Raw genomic sequence first — 22590 nt, forward strand, 5'->3', positions numbered from 1 at the left:
TTTTAGGGCACTGGTGTCACTTCTTGGGACACTTCAGTTGGACCAATTTTAAGTTATTTCTGCTGTGACCTGTAAAAATGTTAGAACACAAAGTAGTAAAGTACACAAAGGCAGACCAGAGGAGAGAGCTGATATGACTACTAAACAGATGGAGCTTTAAAACAATGTCACATCTACTGACTTCATCTTACCTTTTGTTGAGTTTCTCACAGGTTTTGTTTATTTCTCTGGCTTTGACCTCAAGTCTTCAGGCCCAGTTTGTGCACACCCACTGAGGGCTAATTAGCATAAGTGAAAACACTTGCGTGGGTGGACCATATGTGTTGTGATGGCCTGGTTTAAGATATCAGAAACTACCATGGATAGAAAGATTCCTAATTCATGCCATCCGTGTCTTTTTCACTTTACATCTTCTAAAGGTCCAGTTTGTAGGATTTAGGAGCATATATTGACATAAATGTAATATAATAATTACATTTTCTTTGGTGTATAATCACCCAAGAATCTTTGATTTTTTGTTACCTCTCCTCACAGATCGCTTGTCCTGCATGTTTTAGATCTCTCTCTGCTCCAAAACAACTGATTCAAATGATCAATTCACTCAGCTGTGCTGGAGCAGGGAGGAATCAAAACCATGCAGTGGCACTTGAGGAGAAGATTTGGGAAATGCTGCCTTAGAATGAGCTGTTTATATCTACATGGGAAGTGGGTCCTTGTCCACGGAGATCGCTGTATTGCACCACCATGTAGACCAGAAAAGACAAACCAAACACAAGCTCTAGATAAGGCTATTCACATTTTTGCATCACCCACCATAGTTAAAAACCCACTCAGCAACAAGAGTGTTTGAAAAATATATAATTTTTAATATGAGCCTGCTTTATGTTTTTAGTGGGTTTTAATCAGCTATTTGTTTGTTTTGAAGAGGAAGAGGCCTCCACAGATATTTGAGCTCCTGATAAAAACCTGAACACTAAAGCAATTCTGTAAGATGTTTTAGCTGGTTGCAGTCTGCAAAGCTCACCACTAGATGCCACTAAATACCCCTAAATCTTACACAATGTTCCTTTAAATGTAGGCTAACAGCAGAGCACTCCACACAACAGCTTTAATTAAAGAAGTGGTCTTTATTACAGCAAAGAAGCCAAACATTACAGACAAGAATAATTATGAACCATGAATATCAATTCTATACTCAGACTGGCCTCTCGTTCTGCTTCATTCACTACTCTTCAGGGCCATTACTTCAGATTATTGAGAAGGAGTTATGGGTGTCTTAGTTTTTCCCTTTAAGTGTGAAGTTAAGAAGGCTGACTTTTGTATGAAGCACTTATTGTTTTCTCTCTGCATGCTATAAAGATCAGTTTTGTCCGACTAGTAAACTAACGTAGTGTTATGGCCTCTGAATTTTCTTTTATTTCTTTGGGTCAGACCAGAAATCTGCAGAAATAAACTGAAAATTTACGTTCCACCCGCAGAATAAAGTTCTGTATTCAGTGGATACTATAATGCTTTTTTAAACAATATCTGTCAAAATTTGAAGTTGAGTCCTCCAGGAGTACAATCTCTGACTTTTTATCTACAACAGAACGAATGTTCTGACATTGCATCCATCATCTCTACTGTTCATCCAACAATAAAGCCTTTTAGAGTAATCACGATAGCCTATTTACAATAACATCCGTAACAGTAGACCCAGGCTACTCTCTTTCCAACAAAGTGGAACCTCTGACATTTTATTTACAATAAAGTGTTGTTTTTTTCTGAATCAGTTTGTGCACAACAGAAACACATCTGGTAAGCCTCACAAAGAATTCATGAAGCATTCTGGTTTATAACACACACTGAGTCATGGTCCAGAAGATATTTGAAACACTGATCGTCCATGAGAACGCATTCAACAAAGCCCTGGTTGCGATCTAAGATACTGTCAAAATGCTTGTATCCACGAGGAAATTCAAATGATTAGGCACAATAAATGTTTTTTGTTTCACAGTCCTGCATGTTTTCACTCACTAAGCCCGTTTGCATCACCGAGTCGTCTGTGTGTATTCAGGGATAATGGTGAGCAGGATATGAGGATGAAGATAAACAGCTTATCCCGACTAAGACGGTAAGAGGGATAGGAGCTATTATCCAAAATACTCTATGCATATAAATGCACTGATGTTTTACTGACCACAAACAGAGTGATGGGCGTTTACACAAATAAACCACGGTAACATCACAGAGAGTTTCATTAAGTGAAAACAAGACAATTCTACTGAATTCCACCTAAATACTGAAAAACTACTTCTAATGCTTTAATATACAGCGTCGATCAGGGGTTCTTAAACTCTTCTTCATGGACCCAAATTGGGCAGATGTAGCCTCTTGCCTCGGGACCCATTATGGGCTCATTAAATCATACTAATACTCTTAATACTCCGGAGGAAACAGACTCACTGCCCATTTTTGTGCCCTGACCCACAGTTTAAGAAACGCTGGTAGTAGAGTAAACATGGAATGAAGAATGATTGTTCTTACAAGCAATGCAAGTAAACAAACAATAAATACAAACAATGTGCTTTATCCATATAGACATATTTACACAAAGTCTTTGGCTTATGAATAAACATCAGCTACAAAATAATAATAAAAAGTGTTGGCCACCAGTGCACAAAACAAATGAGGCCTGGAGTCAGTTCACTTCCAATTCCATTCAAACCAGAAATGGAAAACTATGATTCGCCTGTTAATGAAAGAGCATTTATTCTCAGTCTTTATCAAAGAGTGAATAAGCCTCGTACCCAAAATCTGTTCATTTTTGATTTTTGAAATAAAATATCCCATTTGTGAATTGGCTGAATTGAAAGTGCATTGGGCCCAGCCCTGAAACAAACATCATTATGCTAATGTCACATAATTGAACAAAATCTTAAAGTGAAACTAAACCCCAGAGTTCATGCTCAATTTTAAAAACTGCCTTTAAGATGCAAAAAAAAAAATATGAACATGTGCAGGCTGAGAGGGATGCTAAGTCACTCCTTCATGGTGTGGACGAGCGGAGGAGGAGGCATAGATCTACAATAATATCTAGATACCATATTCCAAGATGGTGCCTTTTAAGTCCAATAGAGCATGTCACCATATTAAAAAACACGCATTACGTGATGTTGCATGATGTTATTTTTTATCAAAATGTGTGACTTGTTCATAATAGAAAGAGTCATGATTGACCTTGTTTGCAGTTTAAGGTGTTGCCTTGGTGTTACGGTGTTAAGGTGTTACCCACATACATACCTATCTAATTTTGTTTTCAGCTGATAAAAGTGGTTTGGGGGTTAAGTTACTCTTTAAAATGTTCAATTTTTTTTCCAATTTTGGGTACAAAGAAGACTTCAAAACATCTATCCTGTAGATCAATAAATGATGCAACAAATGAACTCTGCAGTGACTGCAGAAAACATAAACAATGATACATATCACACTTTTTTAACATACACATTTTAGTGAAAGTCCTACACTTAACATTTTTCAAGTTGCCACTTCATGATTAAAAAAAAACTAAAAAACTAAAAGCCTAGTACTCCTGGTGTAAACTTCCTGCTTCTGTTTCTTTGTCAGTCTTGTTTCTAAGACACTAGTTCATCTAATTAGCAAACTTACATGGACATTTAGGATATTTTTTGTCTGTGTATTCTGTTCTCTGACAATGTATGTAACCAATCAAAGTGGTTTCGAAGTGGCCAATTTAGTATTTAAATACATAATAATGTCCTGATTGAAATGGCCAGAAAAATAACATGAAGATGCTGCTGATGTATGGAGCAGAAAACAGAAGCATTCACAGAGTTTGGCCAGGCTGTAACTTGAAGTTTGTTGTACCTACACAAAGTACTGGCTGCGGATATTCAAACATCACCGTGATGAGATGCCCAACACTGCTAAGTAACTCAGAAATTCGCATGAGAGCAGGAATGTGGGGCCGATTGAAACTTGCAGTTATTCAAAAGCTGTGGTTGCAGCTTGCAAGGGGGAAGGAGACATCTACAGTGCACATTGAGTACTGCAGCTGACACAGCATGAGGCATCAAGTCCATGGGAGAGGGGCTGTGGTAAGAGGCTCAACATTTAAATGGGGCCCAAATCATACAGGGGCCCGCTGGCACTCAAAAAGCTGTACAAGAAGCAAAAAGGAGCAAAAGGAGTAACACCTCCCCCTCTGTTGCACTCCTTCTGTTTCAGAGTCTAAACGTTTCCCTTTGTTTGGATGCTTTACAACACGATGCAAGGAGCCCATTTCGCTTGTGCCATTTGTAGGGACGCAAAATGGGTGCTACAGAACGGCCACCACAGAGGGGAGTCGGGACCAAGCGAAAGCAAAGGATCAAACACGCGGGAAGTGAGAAGATGTTCTGCTCTTCTTCACCTCCTCCTCTTCTCTCCTTTGTTTAGGAGGAGGACTCGATGAACTCCAGGGCCAGGTCGTAACAAAAGCGGTACTGTTCCTGTACACAGACAGACATGTTGAAGTTAATATCTGAGTGGTCATATTGTAAATATTTTGGTTCAGTCTAAGAAAAGTCTGATATGTTGTATTTTATACAGAGTTCCTTCACTACTAAATGTCAATTAATTTTCAAGGACTTTTCAGGCCAAATTTCCTCCAGTTCAAGGACCCAACACAGCATTACTTAAGACACAACTCAATGTTAATTTCTAATACTGAGAATTTTTATAATACCTGCATATTTGAAAACAAACTTTTCCACTTCACATTTAGTCAATACTGCAAAACCTAATCTCAATGAGTAATCTCAATGAGTTTGTGATTTGTTGTAAGTCAGTTTGTTCATGCAGAAATGCATAAAGAAGTTAGCCCACAATAATGATTGCATTGGCAATGGTACACATAAATATGGCTGCCGCTCTGACCTTCCAGCTACATTGATTTGAATGTCCATTCTTGTCTCGTTCTATGTCTATTTTCTAACTTACATTATGATTCAGTGCCACATTGAATATGCTCTCAGTCCTGATTTGAATGGGCATGTTTGCTCAAAAGATACTCTGTGCTTTGTCTCGTAGTGACACTATCCAAGTGCCGCTTCAATATTCACCACAGTCTCAGAACATACCATGAGACATACTGGTTTTGTGCTGACTGTGGAAAGAGGGAAACATGATGTCTACATTTCTCTTTTCGTCTCGTCCCTGCGTATGAGTCTCACTCGAGTTGCCGTGCAGGAAATGAGATTTAATTGGCTGAGTAGCATCATGTGAGATGATTTACTTATGCAACTGATCTGTGGTCCATTAAACCAGAGCTACAAATGCTGTGCCAGTTAAAATACGATTTTTTTACAAGTTCACATACTTTTAAGGATTTCAAGACCTGTGGGAACTCTATCTATAAAACCAAACCGAACATTTAGGTTCAAACTTCCCTCTCTTACTCTCTCTCTGTCTCTCTATCTCTTTAACTCACCGGAGTATCCACCATGTTGGGTTTGCTGTTCCTCAAAGTCTTCACAGCGTGGAAGACGTCGACCACACTCTGTCTCTTGACCATCTCACACACAATGCTGCTGGCACATAAAACTCCACTACGTCCGCCTCCATTTCTGTAAATGCACAATAATACAGAGACATGTTACAAAACGTTCCACCAACAAATTCTGGCACACAGATGACGAATCATCCTGTCGTCATCAGTAAATGTGCATCATCAGACAAAAAGACAATCTGGTGAAAGAGCATCATCTCTGAGTGAGTTTCATGAGTCATTAACACTTTCTGTAATATTCATAAAATGGTGCAGTGATAAGTGGTATTAGCCAGTCCTTAACCCTTTCACACCTAGATGAATATCCGTTTTCTTGTGCTGCATTCAGACACCTTTCACAATCATTTAAACCTCTGAAAGCTGAGAAAATTGGTTTGATTTCTTTCAAAATCACAGGAAAAATCCTAATGAGCAAATGAGCAACTTAGTCAGAAACATCCCACAAAGTGTGAAAAATTTGTAAAAGATGGCAAAGAATGATTTGAAAATTTGTGGGGAAAGATCATTAGATATCTAAAAAAAAAAACAGCAACAAACAAACAGGAGGAAAATGTCCAGAAAAGTACATTTGTAATTCTCTTAATTATATATTTAGACTTATGTTCCAGAAAAATAAATATAAATATTTTTATATTTTGAGGTAATTTTCCTGTTTTTTTTTTTTTTTTTAAATAAATATCTTGCTAAATTTTGGGCCCTTTTTTGTTAAGATGCTACTTTCCCTCCTATGTTTTTGAAAGAAATCAAGCCAATTTGCACAGGTTCCAAAGGGTTAAAAGACCACCCTTAGATGCAGTCTTAAACATGTTACACAAATTTGGTAACCTTTGTTTGATTCTTGTCCTCTTCACTCAAACAAATTAACTGATAATTTGTTCACTTTTTTCTATTTAAGTTAACAGAATGCACCCCTCTTCCTCGCGGAGCTGCTGATTACTTTTCACAATCACTCCTTTCACTCTAGCTAAATAAAAAAACATGCATGTGAACTCACAGGCAGTGCACAATGGTTCTTCCCTCCCCTTCCTCTCCCTCACGCTGCCACTGGTCGATCTGCAGGATGAGTTTGAGGAAGGAGCGTTTGGAGGCAGGGACTTCTCTGTGACCTGCCCACCCCAGGTACTGGAACTGGCGAACCATCAGGTAGCCTTCCTGAGGCTGAAATGTTAAACAACACATTTAGAGAGGTGGACTCTGTTATACAGGAAACTGTAGAAAGAGATGAGTGAATGCGGTTTGTTTTTCAATCACATATAAAAGCAGCTCGAAGAAAAGCACATAAACATAACAACACAGTATAGATGTACTAACCCTGGTGAGGTTGCAGACTCTGAAGAGTCTACTGATCACATCACAGTCCATTGAGCACGACATACATTCCACCTGGACCGGACCGTAACGCAGCATGCCCTCCTCTGGCCAGTACTGAGGGCAACCCTGAGCAGAGACAGTCACAGCACTTAGATACACTAAATGCAAAGAGGAGCAATGGACTTTATCAAAGACAGAGAGAAACTCCAATACATGGCAGTGCAAAACATTATTCTTACTATTATTTTCCTATATGTTATATAATTTATGCCTATATGAGGCCTTTCTAAGCAAAGGAAAATTTTCTACTCTTGCAGACAGTAAACTTCTGCTCATATATGTTGACTTCGATTTCATGATGTTGCAGCTAGACTGACATTTTAAACCAATATTAGCCTTTTAATAAACACTTTACACATACACACATTACAAAGGTTTCTATCTGTTCACAGACTGGAGTTTAATTTGATTTTTATTTGATATCGCTGACCATTGAAATCATTCTTGTGTGTAAGGGTTTTCACTTCACTGCTTTAGGAATAGAACAGTATAAAACATAACAGTAAAACATACAATAAATTATACATGTTGCTATTAAAGCTACAGTTTACACTTGTACACTTTGTGTCATATTTGCTGAAACTGTCACTATATTCTGAAAGAAACATGAGACAGATCTGTGAAAAAATCATGTCCCTCATACTGCTTCTACTGCCATTCGCTAGAAGAAGTCTCTAAAGCAGCTGTCAATCATGTCAAACGCTCCATGGACTCTGCTGTATAACTGTCAAACTAGGCAGCGCTGATCAAATATGAATCAACATTCTGTTATTGTGTTGTCTATTTCTCACCTCAAATGTTTTCAGAAACATGTTTTAGTGTACTGTTTAGCTGTGAAATGACAAAGTTAGTCCTGCTGGTGGGCAGAGTTTAACCAAATCCAACAAAACTTTTTCATGTCAATGCAATACACTAAAATGTGTTTCTGAAAACATCTGAAGTGAGAAACAGGCAATGTGGTAACAGAAGCTTAATTCATGACAGTTTGACTGAAGTTCAGTTTGAAAATAGTCAAAGTAACCAGGGAAACTGCCAAGCAGCCAAAGCAAGTTTCAAAACAAGAATGAGATGATTCACTTCTGCTGAAAAGCGTGCAGTAACCAAAACTTCCAGCATAGTATACTTTTAAGTTATGACATTAAGAAAACAGAAAAGTGAAATACCTGAGCCAGGTCAATCTCATTCAGCATCACCAAACTGGTACATCCATAGTCATAAACCAGGCGCCAGAAGTCTTTGACTGTGTTAGGCAAAGGATGCTGGGTAACGATGAACGCAGCCGGCTGTCTGTAGCTCTGCAGGAAACAGACAACAGAAAAAATGTCAGGATCTTCCATGCACATTTTAAGAACTTCATAAATCCAGCAGTACGAATCAGTAAGTTTTGCTTCTCATACACAGACTTCACATTTCTCTTAAATATTTTTATCCTCGTTTTTAATAAGATCTTTCTGTTTCTCATACATACTGTACACACATCGAAACAAAAGGAGCAGAGTGGGACAGTTTGTGGGGCGGCGAGCAACACAGGTGATGTGTGGTCACATGATCATGCAGTGGAGCTATTAAATGTGAGGGTGAGGAGGAGCATGCAGTGCGTATACAAATACACTGTACGTACAGTACATCTATATCTGATAGGGTCAGTTTACTTCATGTTCAGGTAAAGTTCACATAAAAAATAACCCGATGGTAAATTTGTCAGTCAAAATAGAAGAGAAAATTGACCAAAAGACTTATGTTGAACAGACTGAACTGAACGTGAACTGAACCCAACTCATCCTAAAGTTTGTGAAGCCAAATGTGTGACATGGATGTGAATGACTTTGACGACATGTAATCATGAGGGGGAACTACTGTGAGGGTCAGGTTTAGGATTTAGGGTGTAAATGGCTTTGCTAAACATGAACCCTGGTGGCAGAACGACACTGAAGCCATGAAACAAATCCAGTATTGGAGATTTGAAGTAAAATCCCATTACCTGGAACTCCTCTGAGAGCTTGGTTAGAGAGAGGCCAAAGGTAAGTGACTTAACTTTAGACGTAAACTTTAAAAATTGGAGAGTTTTACAACAATTACAGGATTTTTGTCCTCCAACAGCTTTGTTGGAGAGAGGCCGGGTTTCTTTCCACACCATGCATTTATTACATTTTGTGTTTCAGCTCACATACTGTATCTACAGCCCACCACTTACTATCTCTCCCTCTAATGTACAAAACACACCTGCTGATCAACGCTAAACTGACATTATGTCAGACAATGACCAGATCTTGCCATCTTACCTTAAATTTCAACCTACTTAATGACTTTGTTTTTCAAGTCATGGTACATGGGCAACATGTTGTCAACTGTTGCCAATGCAAACAATGTCCTGCAACAACGAGGCTGTTACAGATCAGGTGGTGGCCAGAGAAGCTAGTGGTCTTTTCAGAGCCTGGATTTGTCTCTAGCCTTCTGCTGCTAAAACCACAAACACAGCATCACACAAACAGGGAGGGGACTCTGTATGTGTGTGTGTGTGTGTGTGTGTGTGTGTGTGTGTGTGTGTGTGTGTGTGTGTGTGTGTGTGTGTGTGTGTGTGTGTTGTCTAAACAAATGTTAATGAATATCTGTGTACACGTGTTTCTTTCAATCATCATTTGTGTATGACCTCTTAAACGTGTCTATCATTTTCAACAGTTATGTGTTTGCAGTTTGGGACAACAAACATTACACACTGTTTTTGCTTTTACTTTATCACACTGCATACACTCAAATTGTGTTAAAAGCAACACATCTGTCTAAAAGGCTATTTACACACTTTCCACAGTGTGAAATGTCCCAAACTACTCTTGCTCGATGTGTTGAAAATAACACAACCTCACTGTATGTGCATGTGAGCGTGTTCTACACTTACATCCATCAGAGCAGCGTTGATGTAATTGCTGCTTTCTCCATCTATTGTAATGAGGAAGGGAAGGCATCTGTCAGGAGGAAGGCCGTCCATAAAGCGGTTCTTATCTTGGTTTCTAGGCAACAATGCGATGCTGCAGTCTTCAGGCTGAGGCTGAGGAGTCACCGAATTTAATGTCTGGATAAAGAGAGAGATGAAAAGTGTGTAAGAGAGAGCATAAGCAGACACTTTAGGTCCCTGAAATGCAGGTCCCCCATACAAAGTCAGGATTCAAAGTTGAGTCCCATTAGGATGAAAATGAATTCTAAACTCCTGTTACAACTAATTTATTGCCAGCTGTATGTCTCCACCAACCAGTCAAGTTGCAATTTACATCCAGTTTCTGTTCAGACTCATATTTGACCATGACAGCAGAAAATGCTTCAAAGATGGATGTTACTGCAAAAGAACTACAAATTCTAAAACATGGACATTTAAATTGAGTAACTAAGTAACATTTTAGGGGTGACAATTTTAAAGGAGTGGATTCAGAAGCTGATCATTTCACCAAAATGAGGATCAATATACTGATGCTGAAAAATCATTCAGAGACCAAAACTCTACCAGAAACTTTGTTGAAGCTGTGCTTGTTTGCAAAACACTGAACAGCTGAGAAATGGATTATGATGCCTTCAGACATTTTGATATTTGTTCTGTGTTGTAAGCCCTCCGTTGCTACATGCACTTTAAGATAGATTTAGGAGGGAGTGTCACTTTAAGAGTTGAGGATACAGATTAGGTTTACCTGGAACTCATCCTTCAGATGTGACGAGTTGGTCTGCGAGTCGATGCGGATCAGCTCATAAAAAGCAGCTTTGAACTCACAGACTGGTATGGCTGTTTCTCCACATAGACAAGCCTCTAGGATGGCATCATGGATGAATATATACTGCTCCTGAAGACATATGATTCAACACAAGCATATTATTATATACATACACATTTCACTTCTAGATAAAAACACTGTCAAAACAATAACACACACACACACACACACACACACACACACACACACACACACACACACACAGTGTGTCACAGATACAACAGGCAGCTGTGATGCCAAATGAAAGTGAGATGCATGCAGACACTTTGAGTGAGTGATGATTGATGGGAGATGGAGCTGTGAATGAGATGAGATGACGACTGTCGAATTTTGGTTTACTTCAGTTGTGAGTCAGTCCAAAAAAGGAAATTGTTTTTTTTTTTTTTTCTTTCAAGCAAATGACTGCAGTTTCAATTCAGTGAACAAATCGAATGAATTGAAGGCTGCCATAGTGAAAAGCTGTGAATGTTCTCTGTTATGATGGATGACAAACTGTTTTTGTTACAATGCTATGAGTCTCACTCACAGGATGTGGGTTATGAATAAAAGCGTGCATCTGGCCCCCAGTTTCAGACTTAATTCACCTCAACCGTTTTCAAAATCCCTGTTACTACATGAAACTAGCTATGCCAAGCTGTCATCTATCTCCACACTTTGTTTTAGAGCTGTGCGTGAACAACAATAACAAGAGACATTGAGCTAGCAACCTACACGCTAAAACCTCTTATAACATTTGATGTTATTTTGTGTGAATTTGACAATTTTAATGCCAGCTTGCCCCCAATGTGCAAATGTTCTTCCAAGACAAATTCCCTCCTGAAAACTATTTTGCAAGGGAAACATCACTGCATCGTGGGCTTAGCACCACCGCCCAAGACAAATGTGAGTGGTTTAACCCTTTGAAACCTAGAGCAGCATCACTTTTCTTTTACTGCTTTCAGATGCTTTTCACAAGTATTAAAACCTTTAAAAGCTGTGAAAAGTGGTGCCATTTCTTTCAAAACATGGGGAAAAGGCAGTGAGCAACTTAAGAAATGTTCCACATATTGCAAGAAATAAGTAGATTTAGAAATTGTTTTTAAAAGGCTAGGACAATATGTCTCTTGAAAAGAGAAAAAAGCTAGGGACAAGCTATATTTATAATAATCATTATTACATATCTTAAATTATGTCACAGATTCTTATATTTTTAGGCACTTTTTACAGGTCATATCTTTTATTAACTGTCATTTTCCTTTTTTAAATTTTTATATTTACTTTAATTTATTTACTTATTATTAATTTATTTATTACAAATTTTCAGGTTATCTTCTTGTATTTTCTTGCTATTTTTTTTCCTTCATTGCTAATTGCCTTTTTCCCATGTCTTTGAAAGAAATCAAGCCAATTTGCCTTGATTTTACAAAGGGTTATTTTTCTCCCCGAAGGGTTTAACTAGATCTTTCTCCAGCGCCAGCACAGAGCTACAACAAGGTGTAAAGAAGAAATCTGATTATGCAACACTACACCGCTACAGACTAATTCAAAGATTTTGATTAAGACATCCACACCTTTATATTCTCACACTTGGACTATCGCAACTCCTAGTGTTTTGGGATTAGTCAGCCATCCAAGTCCCACCTGCAACTGGACCAGAACGCAGCAGCCGGGCTGAAAGGTACCCTGAAGAAGGACCATATTACCCCAATTCTGGCCTCTTTCCACTGGTTGTCTGTACTTCTCAGAATTGATTTAAGGTTCCCCTGTTTATCCATAAAGCCGTAAATGCCCCCCCCCCATCACAGACCTCCTAACCCCTCATTCTACCTCCAGGTCCCTCAGGTCGGCTGACTCAGGGTCCTGGCTGTTCCACAACTTATACACTACAGCCTCTGGCAGTGGGGCATTGTGGTGGATCCTGATAAGCAACCTGGTTTATTCACTTTTACCTAAACCACACAGTATGCACACAATGCCAACCTTCACGAAGGTTCGTACAAAGAAAGGCTAGGATTTTCCCATGGTCCAAGTCCCCATCTGCTGGTTGAAGTGGTCAATTACACCCAAAGATATGTGTCAGCACAATGTGGTCTACTGACCCCATTAAAGGCTCATTTAATACATTAAGTTTGGTTTTATAAGAATGGAAACATGTATAGAGGTCTGATAGAAGCTGAAATCGGTTGTTTTTAGGTAGGTTTAATAGTTTTAATGACATCCAAGTTACATCAAATGAGTTTTACTGTTATCAGAGGGCCAAAAAGGGTACACAGATGTATCTAAAAATGCAAATTTCAAGACCTTGCTTGAATTTCTTTATTTAATGCTCTCTCGTTGTTTCCTGCTTCATCTTTTAAGAAACTGCAATGTTTTTTCAGGCAAGGACAAAAATTCAATTTATTCTGTCTTGTTCCTTCATTTTCTGTTTTTTTTTTTCATTTCATTTTCATCATTTTCTGCATTAACTGGTCCAGTAGGCTCTTTACTGATGCTTACAGCTCTCAAGTTCATCTCCCATTTGTTATGTTTAGTTTAAGACATTTGATTTTGAATCCTCCTGATGAGGCTTTCTTTTGGACTTGTGCCTTTTCCTAAAAGTTGGTTATTTGTTACTATGAAATGTGTGCATTGATGTTTATGTGATCTTTATTATTTATTGTGATTTTAGCTACCCGCTCTGTTCTTTACAGCATTTTTGGTTAGCATGGGTTATTTAGAAAAGTGCTTAATTAATAAATTTGACTTTTGTACATTTTACTGTGTGTGCAGATAGTAAACAAAAAGCTTGCAAAGACTGTTGTCCCTATGTAATTCAAAAAACTCTTTTTTTGGCTGGTGTGTACATAGAAACAGTTTATAGGAAATTAATATTGTTAGCAATTTAATGATATTTAGAGGGGAATTTTCAATAAGATGTGTCTGACTTTTTGATGGTTGATATTCCATAAGGATCACCTTTGCTCTGCTAAAACCCTGTAGGATAAATGTGATTGAAACTGCAACATGCATTGCAATTCTTCATCCTACCACTGGATGGTGACAAAGTAAAATATTTTTAGAAATCCTTAAAAAAAATTGGCTTTAAATTAATAAGATGAATCTCTACTCCAGGTAATGAGGATATTTTTACAGATAAATCCTGTTAATGTTTATGTTTATGTTCATGCTGTGATTTTGTAGTGAGATGACATGTTCATGAACAGGTGGCAGGTAGATGTCGTCACTTCAGCCTGCACCATGCTGATGGCTGAGTCTTACAGGGAGGGTTTTATAGAGTTTATTCTAAGATGTGGATGCAGATGGAGGATGGGTAATGCAGTCACCTCAGTCTGTACCATGTTGATCCTCCTAGAGCGAAGAGCCTTCACGCAGTTGTAGATGTCAACCACTCCCTCTCTCTCTGCCATGTCCAACATGATGTCAATGACTATGAAACAGCCTGTGCGCCCTGCTCCGGCACTGCAGGGAGAAACACAGAAAGAGAGAAAATGTTCTTTATGTCAAGAATCAAATATTAAAAGAAAAGTCTTTTTCAGATGTAGAGGTGCATATTTATTGCATGTAGGGGATAATATGAAAGTCTGCGTATATTCTTGTACCTGCAGTGGACCACAATTGGCCCAGCAGAGGGTGGATTGGAGATTTTAACTCTACGGATGAAGGAGAGTAGTCCCGTGGCGTGATATGGGACTCCGTGATCAGGCCAGCCTGTGAAGTGGAACTGCTTGACTTCCCGTACCTCGTTGAAACCACGCTGATTGAAGAAAACAGACAAATTTAGGTTATTTCATGGTACTTGCCATTACATATGTTCTCTCACTGAATATGACTCAAACCTTTTAACCAGTTAATACATGAGGAACAGAAAAGACAAACACAGCCTCAACCAGTCAAGCTCCACATTTTTTAGGTACAAGCACTATAACGTTTAAGTATTTTTCAATGCTGTTAATGATGCTGAACACAAAATAAATGCAAAATGACACAAAAATAATACCACTCACCCTCTCCAGTGTAAATGTGCGAACCACATATTCAGCAAGAGGTTCAACTTCCACAAAAGTCACCTTGAAGTCTCCGTACACCTCTGCATCATCTGGCCAATACTTGTAGCACTTAACCTGGTAAAAATAACATTTAAGAATTGATGAAATGCAAGATAATGATTATAAAACCTCACAGACAAAAAAGGTAGGATAAGACACTTGTTTCTTTGCACGATTAGCACAAATTCAAGTGACATCAATACTATCAAATACTAAAATACTTGAATAATATCTATCTGGCATACATGCGAAAGCCACTTCCAAGTGATATATGATTTTAAAAAAATAATTTCTGACTTTTAATTTATTTTATCCGACTATCCAAATAGCCTGAATAATCTTTACAAGGCAAAATGCAAATTTGAGCATCAGGAAACATTTCTTGTACAGTTGAACTGAACAAAAGAGTCGAGAAGAGCAGAAAAGAGAAACCTACCCTTCCAACCTCCACCAGGTTGGTTACCATGACGATACAGGCTGACTGTTCTTGCCACACCATCCTCCAGAAGTCATACACTGTCTCATGAACAGGACCTACACACAGACACACAAAGACACACAAATTCAGCTCTTTGTATTGTTACTATGTGTGAAGAAACAGTGCAAACTGCTTATAGTGATCATGGTTACAGTAATCAACTAAGTATATCTGTAGTCAGCCATAGCAGCCAAACTTTATGGGACAGTCTGCCCGAGCACCTGAGAGATTCCACCTCAGTGGAGATTTAAAAAAAACAACCTTAAGACATATCTTTTCATGCTGGCTTGTTTGCCTTTTTGTTGTTTTTCGAACTAATTTTCAGGTAATTTTCTTGTGCTCTCTAAAAATGTATTGCTATGACAAATTGCAAAAAAACGAGCAAACAAGATGCAGCTTCGAAACTTGCTCTTCCTCAGGCTACCTTCTATTCAAATGAGAAACTAATAGCTGCAAGTGATAGAGAAAGTAAACAAATGTACACAGGGAAAGCACCTCTGGCTGAAGCCACCAAGTCACATAATGCCTACGTAATAAAACAACTGTATTGTATTTTGAAAAAGTCAATAAAATTGTCCATTTCATTTATTTATACTTATGTAAAAAAATAACCCAAATGTAATTCAGAGTGATCAGTTCAACCTGGGCAGCTGTGATCACTGTGAAAGGTTTCCACTGTATTTGTAAAATCCAACATAAGGGCAATTATAAAAAGTTGTTGCAGTGTCTTACCCTGAGTAGCGATGTAGTGACTTGGTCTCTGGTAGCCCTGAAAACAAAACACCATAACACAACAACTCAATAAGCATAGAAAAACTGTGTTTATCACTGTCAAATGTTGTAGACGTCCACAGTGCAACATTATAACTGTCAAAACTAATCTGTCAGCTTGTTCTCATCTGTTACAACAAAAACATTATGGAGCAGTTTATAGTGAAGGTAACAGAAATATTTTGACGATATAATGAACTGAATTTTTAAGGCTACATAGCTACATACTATTTTTATTCAAAAATTCTAAAAGTTGCTTGTCTCATCAAGGTGACGGGATAAACACTCAGACCTCAACATTTTGGCATTATCAAAACAAAGCCGCAAAATGATGCCCAAATTAAGGCCCGTGCTGCCAAAATCTACAGATTACTCTATAGGTGACAGGAGAAAAAAGCTTTGACAAGCACTGATTGGGGATTTCCTGATGGTAATAAGACAAAAACAGGTAACCTACTAAGCAAAGCAAATTTACAGCACACAGTGGGATGTAAGGAAAACCAGTGGGAGGGCAAGATGGAGTCAAAGTGCAGTGGAGGCCCCAGCAACTCAGAACGTACAGACAACGTGAGTCGATGCATGAAATGGCGAGTGTATGACTGAACGTATAGGTGCAAAGGTCGAGGGGCGTCAATGAAAGAATCCACAGTGATACTTACATCCCTGTACAGCCAAATCTATAGCCCAAAGCCACAGGCAGAAAGAACGAGCGGAAGAAAGAAAGAAAGGAAGAAAGAAAGCACAAAAATGTCAGTGAGTGTCAATCAGAAAAAGAAAAGTTGCATTGACATAATGGGAGTTTGAACAGGACATGCAGAAAAAAACATGATCTAAAACTTAGAATTAGACTAATTAGAAAGGAAACTTCCTGGTGTCATTTGACTTCTTCACATTGAGGTCTGCAGCCCAAAGAAAGCTGACAAAATCTCATTTTCGACAACAATCTTAATTACATGACAGGCACAATCATACCAACAGAGATAAGCCGGATACACCAAGGAGTGTCCATTCTATTCATCCCAATTCTAGCTTAATGTGGGTGGTAGCATACATGTAATAGTTTTAATAAAAGTGAATTATGATATAGAAGAGCATGCTATAAGCAGTATTAGCATTAAAAAAAAAGTACAATGTGAGAACTAACATGCAGTTGATTGGTGTAAAGGTGACAGCAGAGTGGAGACGTGGAGATGGGCAAAAGATGGATGGATGGATGAATAGATGTGAATTTAGATGGAGTTATGGTGTGATAGGTGAATGGACGGACAGACAGGACATTAGATAAAATGAATGAACAGATGGACCTAAAGTGTATAATCTTGCTGAAGTCACACGTTTCTCTCAAATAAAAAACTAGAGTTCTGTAGAGGCTTTAACCCTTTAAAACATGGATCCACATCAGTCTCGGACCCTTTTCACAAGTATTTAAATCTCTGAACTCTGAGCAAATTGGTTGAATTTCTTTTGAAAACATAGGGGGGAAAGGCGTTGAGCAACTTGGCAAAAACTGTGCAAATAGCAAGAAATTTGGACAATTATTTAAAAAGTAAGATAAGGGAAAAATTATTGTAATCATAAAAATCATATCATCAATAATAATAATAAGAATTATTATTATTATTATTATTAATGTATTATTTTTAAACAATTTTTAAAGTAATTACTTTGATTGTTTTTTATTTTTACTTTTGTTTTTCTTTTCTTTTTTTCCTTTTTTTTTTTTTAACAAAAACTAATTTCCAGAAATTCCTGCATTTTTTTCTAATGTCTTGCTAATTTTGGGTAATTTCTTCTTTAGTTTCTTATTGCCTTTTTTACATGGTTTTGAAAGAAATTAAACCAATTTTCTTAGGATTCAAAGGGTTCAGTAGATAGTCTTTAAGCTCCATCAGTGGCTAGATGAGTTAAAAGATAAATGAACCGAAGGCTAAATGCAGCAGTATAACAGCACTCAATAATAACAGTTGCCCAGGGCAAATAAAACGCTTTGTCGGGCTTGTAAATCTAGTAACTCACTTGCCTGATCAGGCAAGTGGTAAAAAGGAATTAAACAACCTTTTTTTCAGGAGCTGATGATAGAAGAAGCTAGAGTTAGCCGTCTAACTTCCTTCTCATTTCTGTTGAAAGTTGCAAATGTGCAGTCTGCATCAGACACTAAAGAGAATATGGCAGCGTGTAAAGACGACGTTATGAGCTGAAGCACTGGCACACATTTCAATTATCCTGGAACAGGAGTTTCATTGGGTGGCGTTAGAGGATTCTGTGAAACTGAGAACAAGGCGAATAAAACAGGATCGATTTTTACAAGAATTTACTTTAGTCTTTGTTGTCATTTGATAACCACTGATGAATAACACAATTTATACAGGGGCAAGTAAAAGTGAAAAAAAAACAACCAAAAAAACTTATAATAATGCTGAAATCTGAAGAAAAAACGTATTTTCAATTCTTGCTGTCAATTAAATTGGAAGATTGACTCTAACTAGCTTGTCTAGTTATTTCTAAAGGTAACAAAGTCCACCTACCAACACCTCCAAAGCCAAATAATTCAAGTACTATATTTAATTTGTTTAATCGGTATAAAAACTAAAGTGTAAAAATGACAAGCTGTGGTTTTACGGTGTGTTATGTGCTCTTTCAGTAAAACTGAGTCTAATCAAATACAAATAATGACTAAATCAACTGTTTTATTTAATGCAGCTCTTATAGGCTGAATTGTAATTTAAACTGGCTGCATCATAACACAATGATAAATTCAGAATGGATGAATACATGAACACATGAATAGAGACAGAAGAGAGACAGCAAGACTGACACCTGAAAAAGACACAAGTACTGTATGTATGATGTGTTTTCGGGGGTGGCTGGATGCATAAAATGGTGCGATGGATGACTAGTAGACGCAATAAAGGTATAGAGGCCTGACATACGAGCGAGGGAGTGTGGTTTCGTTGGTTTCGTTGGGAGCCAATAGTAGCATTCGATGCGTTTCCACTTACATCGATGTAGTTGGCGTTGATGTAGTCGGAGGAGGGGTCGTCTTCTATGGGCTGCAGAATAACCCTTGAATGGTCATCTACAGACAGACACAGGAGCACAGTGTTGGAGAGAGCAAACAGACGGAGATAAAAAAGAAAGACAGAGACAGTGACATAGAGAGAAAAGCAAAAAGAAAGAAAATACTTGTTAAGGGGCATTTTAGAGAAAAAGGAATATGTATAGTGTATATTTTTTCTCTGTCTCTCACCCCCCTCTCTTCCCTTCTCTTCCTCCTTTACAGCACGTTGTACCTTTTCCTATGAACATAAATAAATTAAGCTTGCTCACATGCTATAATGTTCCCATAGCGGTTCTTGGTACGGTTCTGCTCCTTCTTGGCCACGTCCCAGGAGGCCGACTGGCCCTCGAAGAAGCTCTGTATTACCAACAGCACAAGCAAAACAACATAAAAGAAAATTACACTTCGTGGATCCTAAAAAAAAATAACATTAATGCTGGATTACTCTGGGCAGAAAGAAGTACTTGAATGACTTTATTCCATGGGCATAAGTGGTGATATAATGCTTATTAGATACATAAAAAAGGAAAATAGAAAAAGGTTTGCAACTCTTTGACCGTTGGGTCGATAAGGCAGAAAATACTATCAAATTAAAAGGCAATTCAACCCTAGTAGTCATTTCATTATTTTAATGTAAAGCCAAAGCAATAAATAATGCTTCATTGATTATCTTTATAAGCTTTTAGTTGTTCTCTACATCAAAAATGCGTGTACAACAGTTTTCAGATATCTTGGTGTATTGCACTGTCATGTCGTTTGATGTAGATTTAGAATTACAATGGTTAGGGTTCTACTTAAAGGGTAAGTTCTGCATTTTTCAACCTGGACCCTATTTTCCTGTGTTTTTGTGTCTAAGTGACTAATGGAAACAATGAAACTGGTCCAGTATTGCATTAAAGTGTTGCAGCCAGCAGATAACTACAAGTAACCACTCAGGGCATATGCAGTCTAAATGTACTTTCATTAAAAGAGCTTGTTTTTACTACTGACAGGCTCAGATTGTTATTCTAAGTTTCTTACAAAATTATGGAACGGATCCCTACAGAGATAGACCCTGTTGTTACAGAGCAAGATCCTTTTTTTTAAATTAAAAATGGCCTAAATTCTCTGTCACCAAACCCACCAAACACAATCCAAAAAAACGTTAATTTTAGCGTCTTTAGAGACAGCATTTTTTCACATCTAACTGAGTGAATTAAAGGTTTATTTTAACCAAAAAGAATTGATGATTATTGAAGCAGTGGGAAGAAGAACAAAAATGCTTTAAGCAAGCTTTATTTTGTTTCTGTTGACTTTGAACGACATGATTTTACGATGATTAAATTACTGTTTATTATATGGAGTCTGGTGGGTTGGCAATATTGAGGCTGTTTCTGCTAAACGAAAAGGTACAAGGTAGATTTATTTGTCAAATTTGTCGCTAAATCCTGCTATATCCTTTGGCGTCAAAGAAAGAGTTTATGATTCTCACAGCCTGGGGACAGAAGCTGCTTTGTCTTCTGGTGGTACGGCAGCAGATACTTCTGTATATTTTCCCAAATGGCTCTATCATAGAAAATTCGTGCTTCAGTAGAAGGGGCCATGGAGTTGAAAAAAAAGGAAAAATATAGCAAAAAGTAGCAAGGATTTGAGAAGCTACTGGCTGCTGTATCTGCATGTGCTGCCATCATCATAACAACTCTTACTCTTTAACAAAAATGTCTATCTCAGTAGGGATCCTTTCAATAATGTTGTCAGACAACTGAAATAATAATCTCAGCCTGTCAGTGGCAAAAACAAACACTTTTCATGAATGTAAATATATATAATTCATTCATGCATTCAATGTTGTGGCCAAGTGGCTCTCACTTAACACTGAACCAATTTCAAAAATTGTAGTTTCCATTAGTCACTTAGACACATAAACATGGGAAAATTTGTTCCACATTGAACTATACCAAATTAACCCTTTCATGTGATAACATTTTTATCACTACTCCTAAAATAAACATTACCATAATGGCTCCTACTAGTGATACATGTGCAGGTTTTCCTTCTGTAACCAACCAGGCCAATAATCCCACTGTAACAGCTACTAGTACTAGTATGAAAGTACCGCCTCTAATAATCTTACTTCATACTCCTCCTTAAAGCCGTAGCTGTCAGATGTTTTCATTAGGTTGATGTGCTGCAGGAGGTCAGCCACTCTGATGGCAGGGTGGAGCTGTCCTGTCTGATAAGGAGATTCGGTTCCTTCACAGTGATAGCGAGGAACGTCCAGCAGCCTGCTGTTCTCCGCTGCAGAGGCACTGTGGTTCTCGTCTACAACAAGAGAGGAAATCACTGGTTAGTTAAGTTGCAAATTAACCAAAATTTGTATCGGATTTCTCAGTTCCTACACTGTTTTATAATGTCCAAAAGCATATAAAACAGATCCCTTTGTTTCTTATCAGGTTTGAGGGATGACTCATACAGTAAAAGGCTTTGTAAGTTAAGGTAGGCTGGATAATATCATATATTCACTGAGTACTGGCTTGAAAAGAACATATTACTTTTATCAATATAAAGCAACTAGAGCTGTACTGAATGTCTTTTTTTTTTTTTTTAAACAAAGCTTCTAATGAGGTTTTCAAATGAAGTTTTGAATGTCTGTCCTTACATTTTATGATGTCAACGCCCTAAAAAAAATCTTGAATGAAGTGATACATCAGATTAAATGAGTTAGTGTTTATTATAAAATCAACATTGTTTATTAAAAATAACTCATCAGTGATCGGCAGAAGACTAATACAATAAGGGCATAAATATGATCATACTACTTAAGTAATTTAGTAATTACTTAAGTAATTTATGACAGAGTTAGAGCAGAAATAGATCTTTTGTTATCGAGATTGTGTGCCACCCTTTTGTGTGCCGCAAGCAGGAGCAGTATAATAACTGCAGTGAAAATGTTGAGCTAAAAATGCAGATAGAAGCAGAAAATTTTGTTAATAAAACATGTTGTCTGGAAAACAATCATTTTGAGAATATTACATCTATCTCAATAAATTTGACTTTTGGAAATTACAATGTTTTTGGAAACAATCCGAAGCAGCCAACACTGAATCTAATTACAAATACTGTAATACTAATACCATCAGTGCAGCCTATCTTAATCTGGTAGAATTACAATTCAAATGTCAATGTTATGAATGAAGTTTCAAACTACGGTACAGCCCCAACAGCAACAAAACTGTGACTTTTTCATCTTTCAGAAACAATACTTGCTGCTGGCTTTGAACTATTACCATGAGAAAACACAGCATTTTTTTACTCATACCAAACAAACCATTCGTCACTTTGTTTTCTCCGTCTATACTCACCTGTGATTGGAACTACATTTCAAAGCAGCAGAAAAAGAGAAAAGCAAAAAGGTTTAGTCGGACGGCATGATAGAAGGATCTGTTAGTCAGACTCTGAGCATGAACTACGGGTTACTTTGACAACTTTGATCAATGTACAAGGACCTAAAAGGTTTATACATAGTGAATGAACCAAAAAATAAATAAAAGACGGTCTCACAAAACAAATATGCATGACCAAAAAAATGGTAATAGCAAATC

General features: G+C 37.6%; 1 protein-coding gene across 1 annotated transcript in view; it reads right to left on the reverse strand.

Annotated features, from left to right (window-relative positions):
- Positions 1–1107: 1107 nt before the first annotated feature.
- The window catches only part of LOC121955365 (receptor-type tyrosine-protein phosphatase kappa-like), a 148845-nt gene continuing 127362 nt past the window's right edge, over positions 1108–22590 (reverse strand). The window contains 17 exon segments of the mRNA XM_042503286.1: positions 1108–4490; positions 5471–5606; positions 6543–6706; positions 6860–6985; positions 8083–8214; positions 9816–9989; positions 10597–10746; positions 13980–14115; positions 14256–14410; positions 14661–14777; positions 15139–15236; positions 15913–15949; positions 16611–16628; positions 18951–19027; positions 19279–19366; positions 21123–21310; positions 22351–22362. Coding sequence (XP_042359220.1) covers positions 4434–4490; positions 5471–5606; positions 6543–6706; positions 6860–6985; positions 8083–8214; positions 9816–9989; positions 10597–10746; positions 13980–14115; positions 14256–14410; positions 14661–14777; positions 15139–15236; positions 15913–15949; positions 16611–16628; positions 18951–19027; positions 19279–19366; positions 21123–21310; positions 22351–22362 — 1865 coding nt within the window. The 3' untranslated portion in view covers positions 1108–4433.

The sequence above is a fragment of the Plectropomus leopardus genome, chromosome 16 (assembly GCF_008729295.1).
Source record: "Plectropomus leopardus isolate mb chromosome 16, YSFRI_Pleo_2.0, whole genome shotgun sequence".
In the NCBI taxonomy this organism is placed as follows: domain Eukaryota; kingdom Metazoa; phylum Chordata; class Actinopteri; order Perciformes; family Serranidae; genus Plectropomus; species Plectropomus leopardus.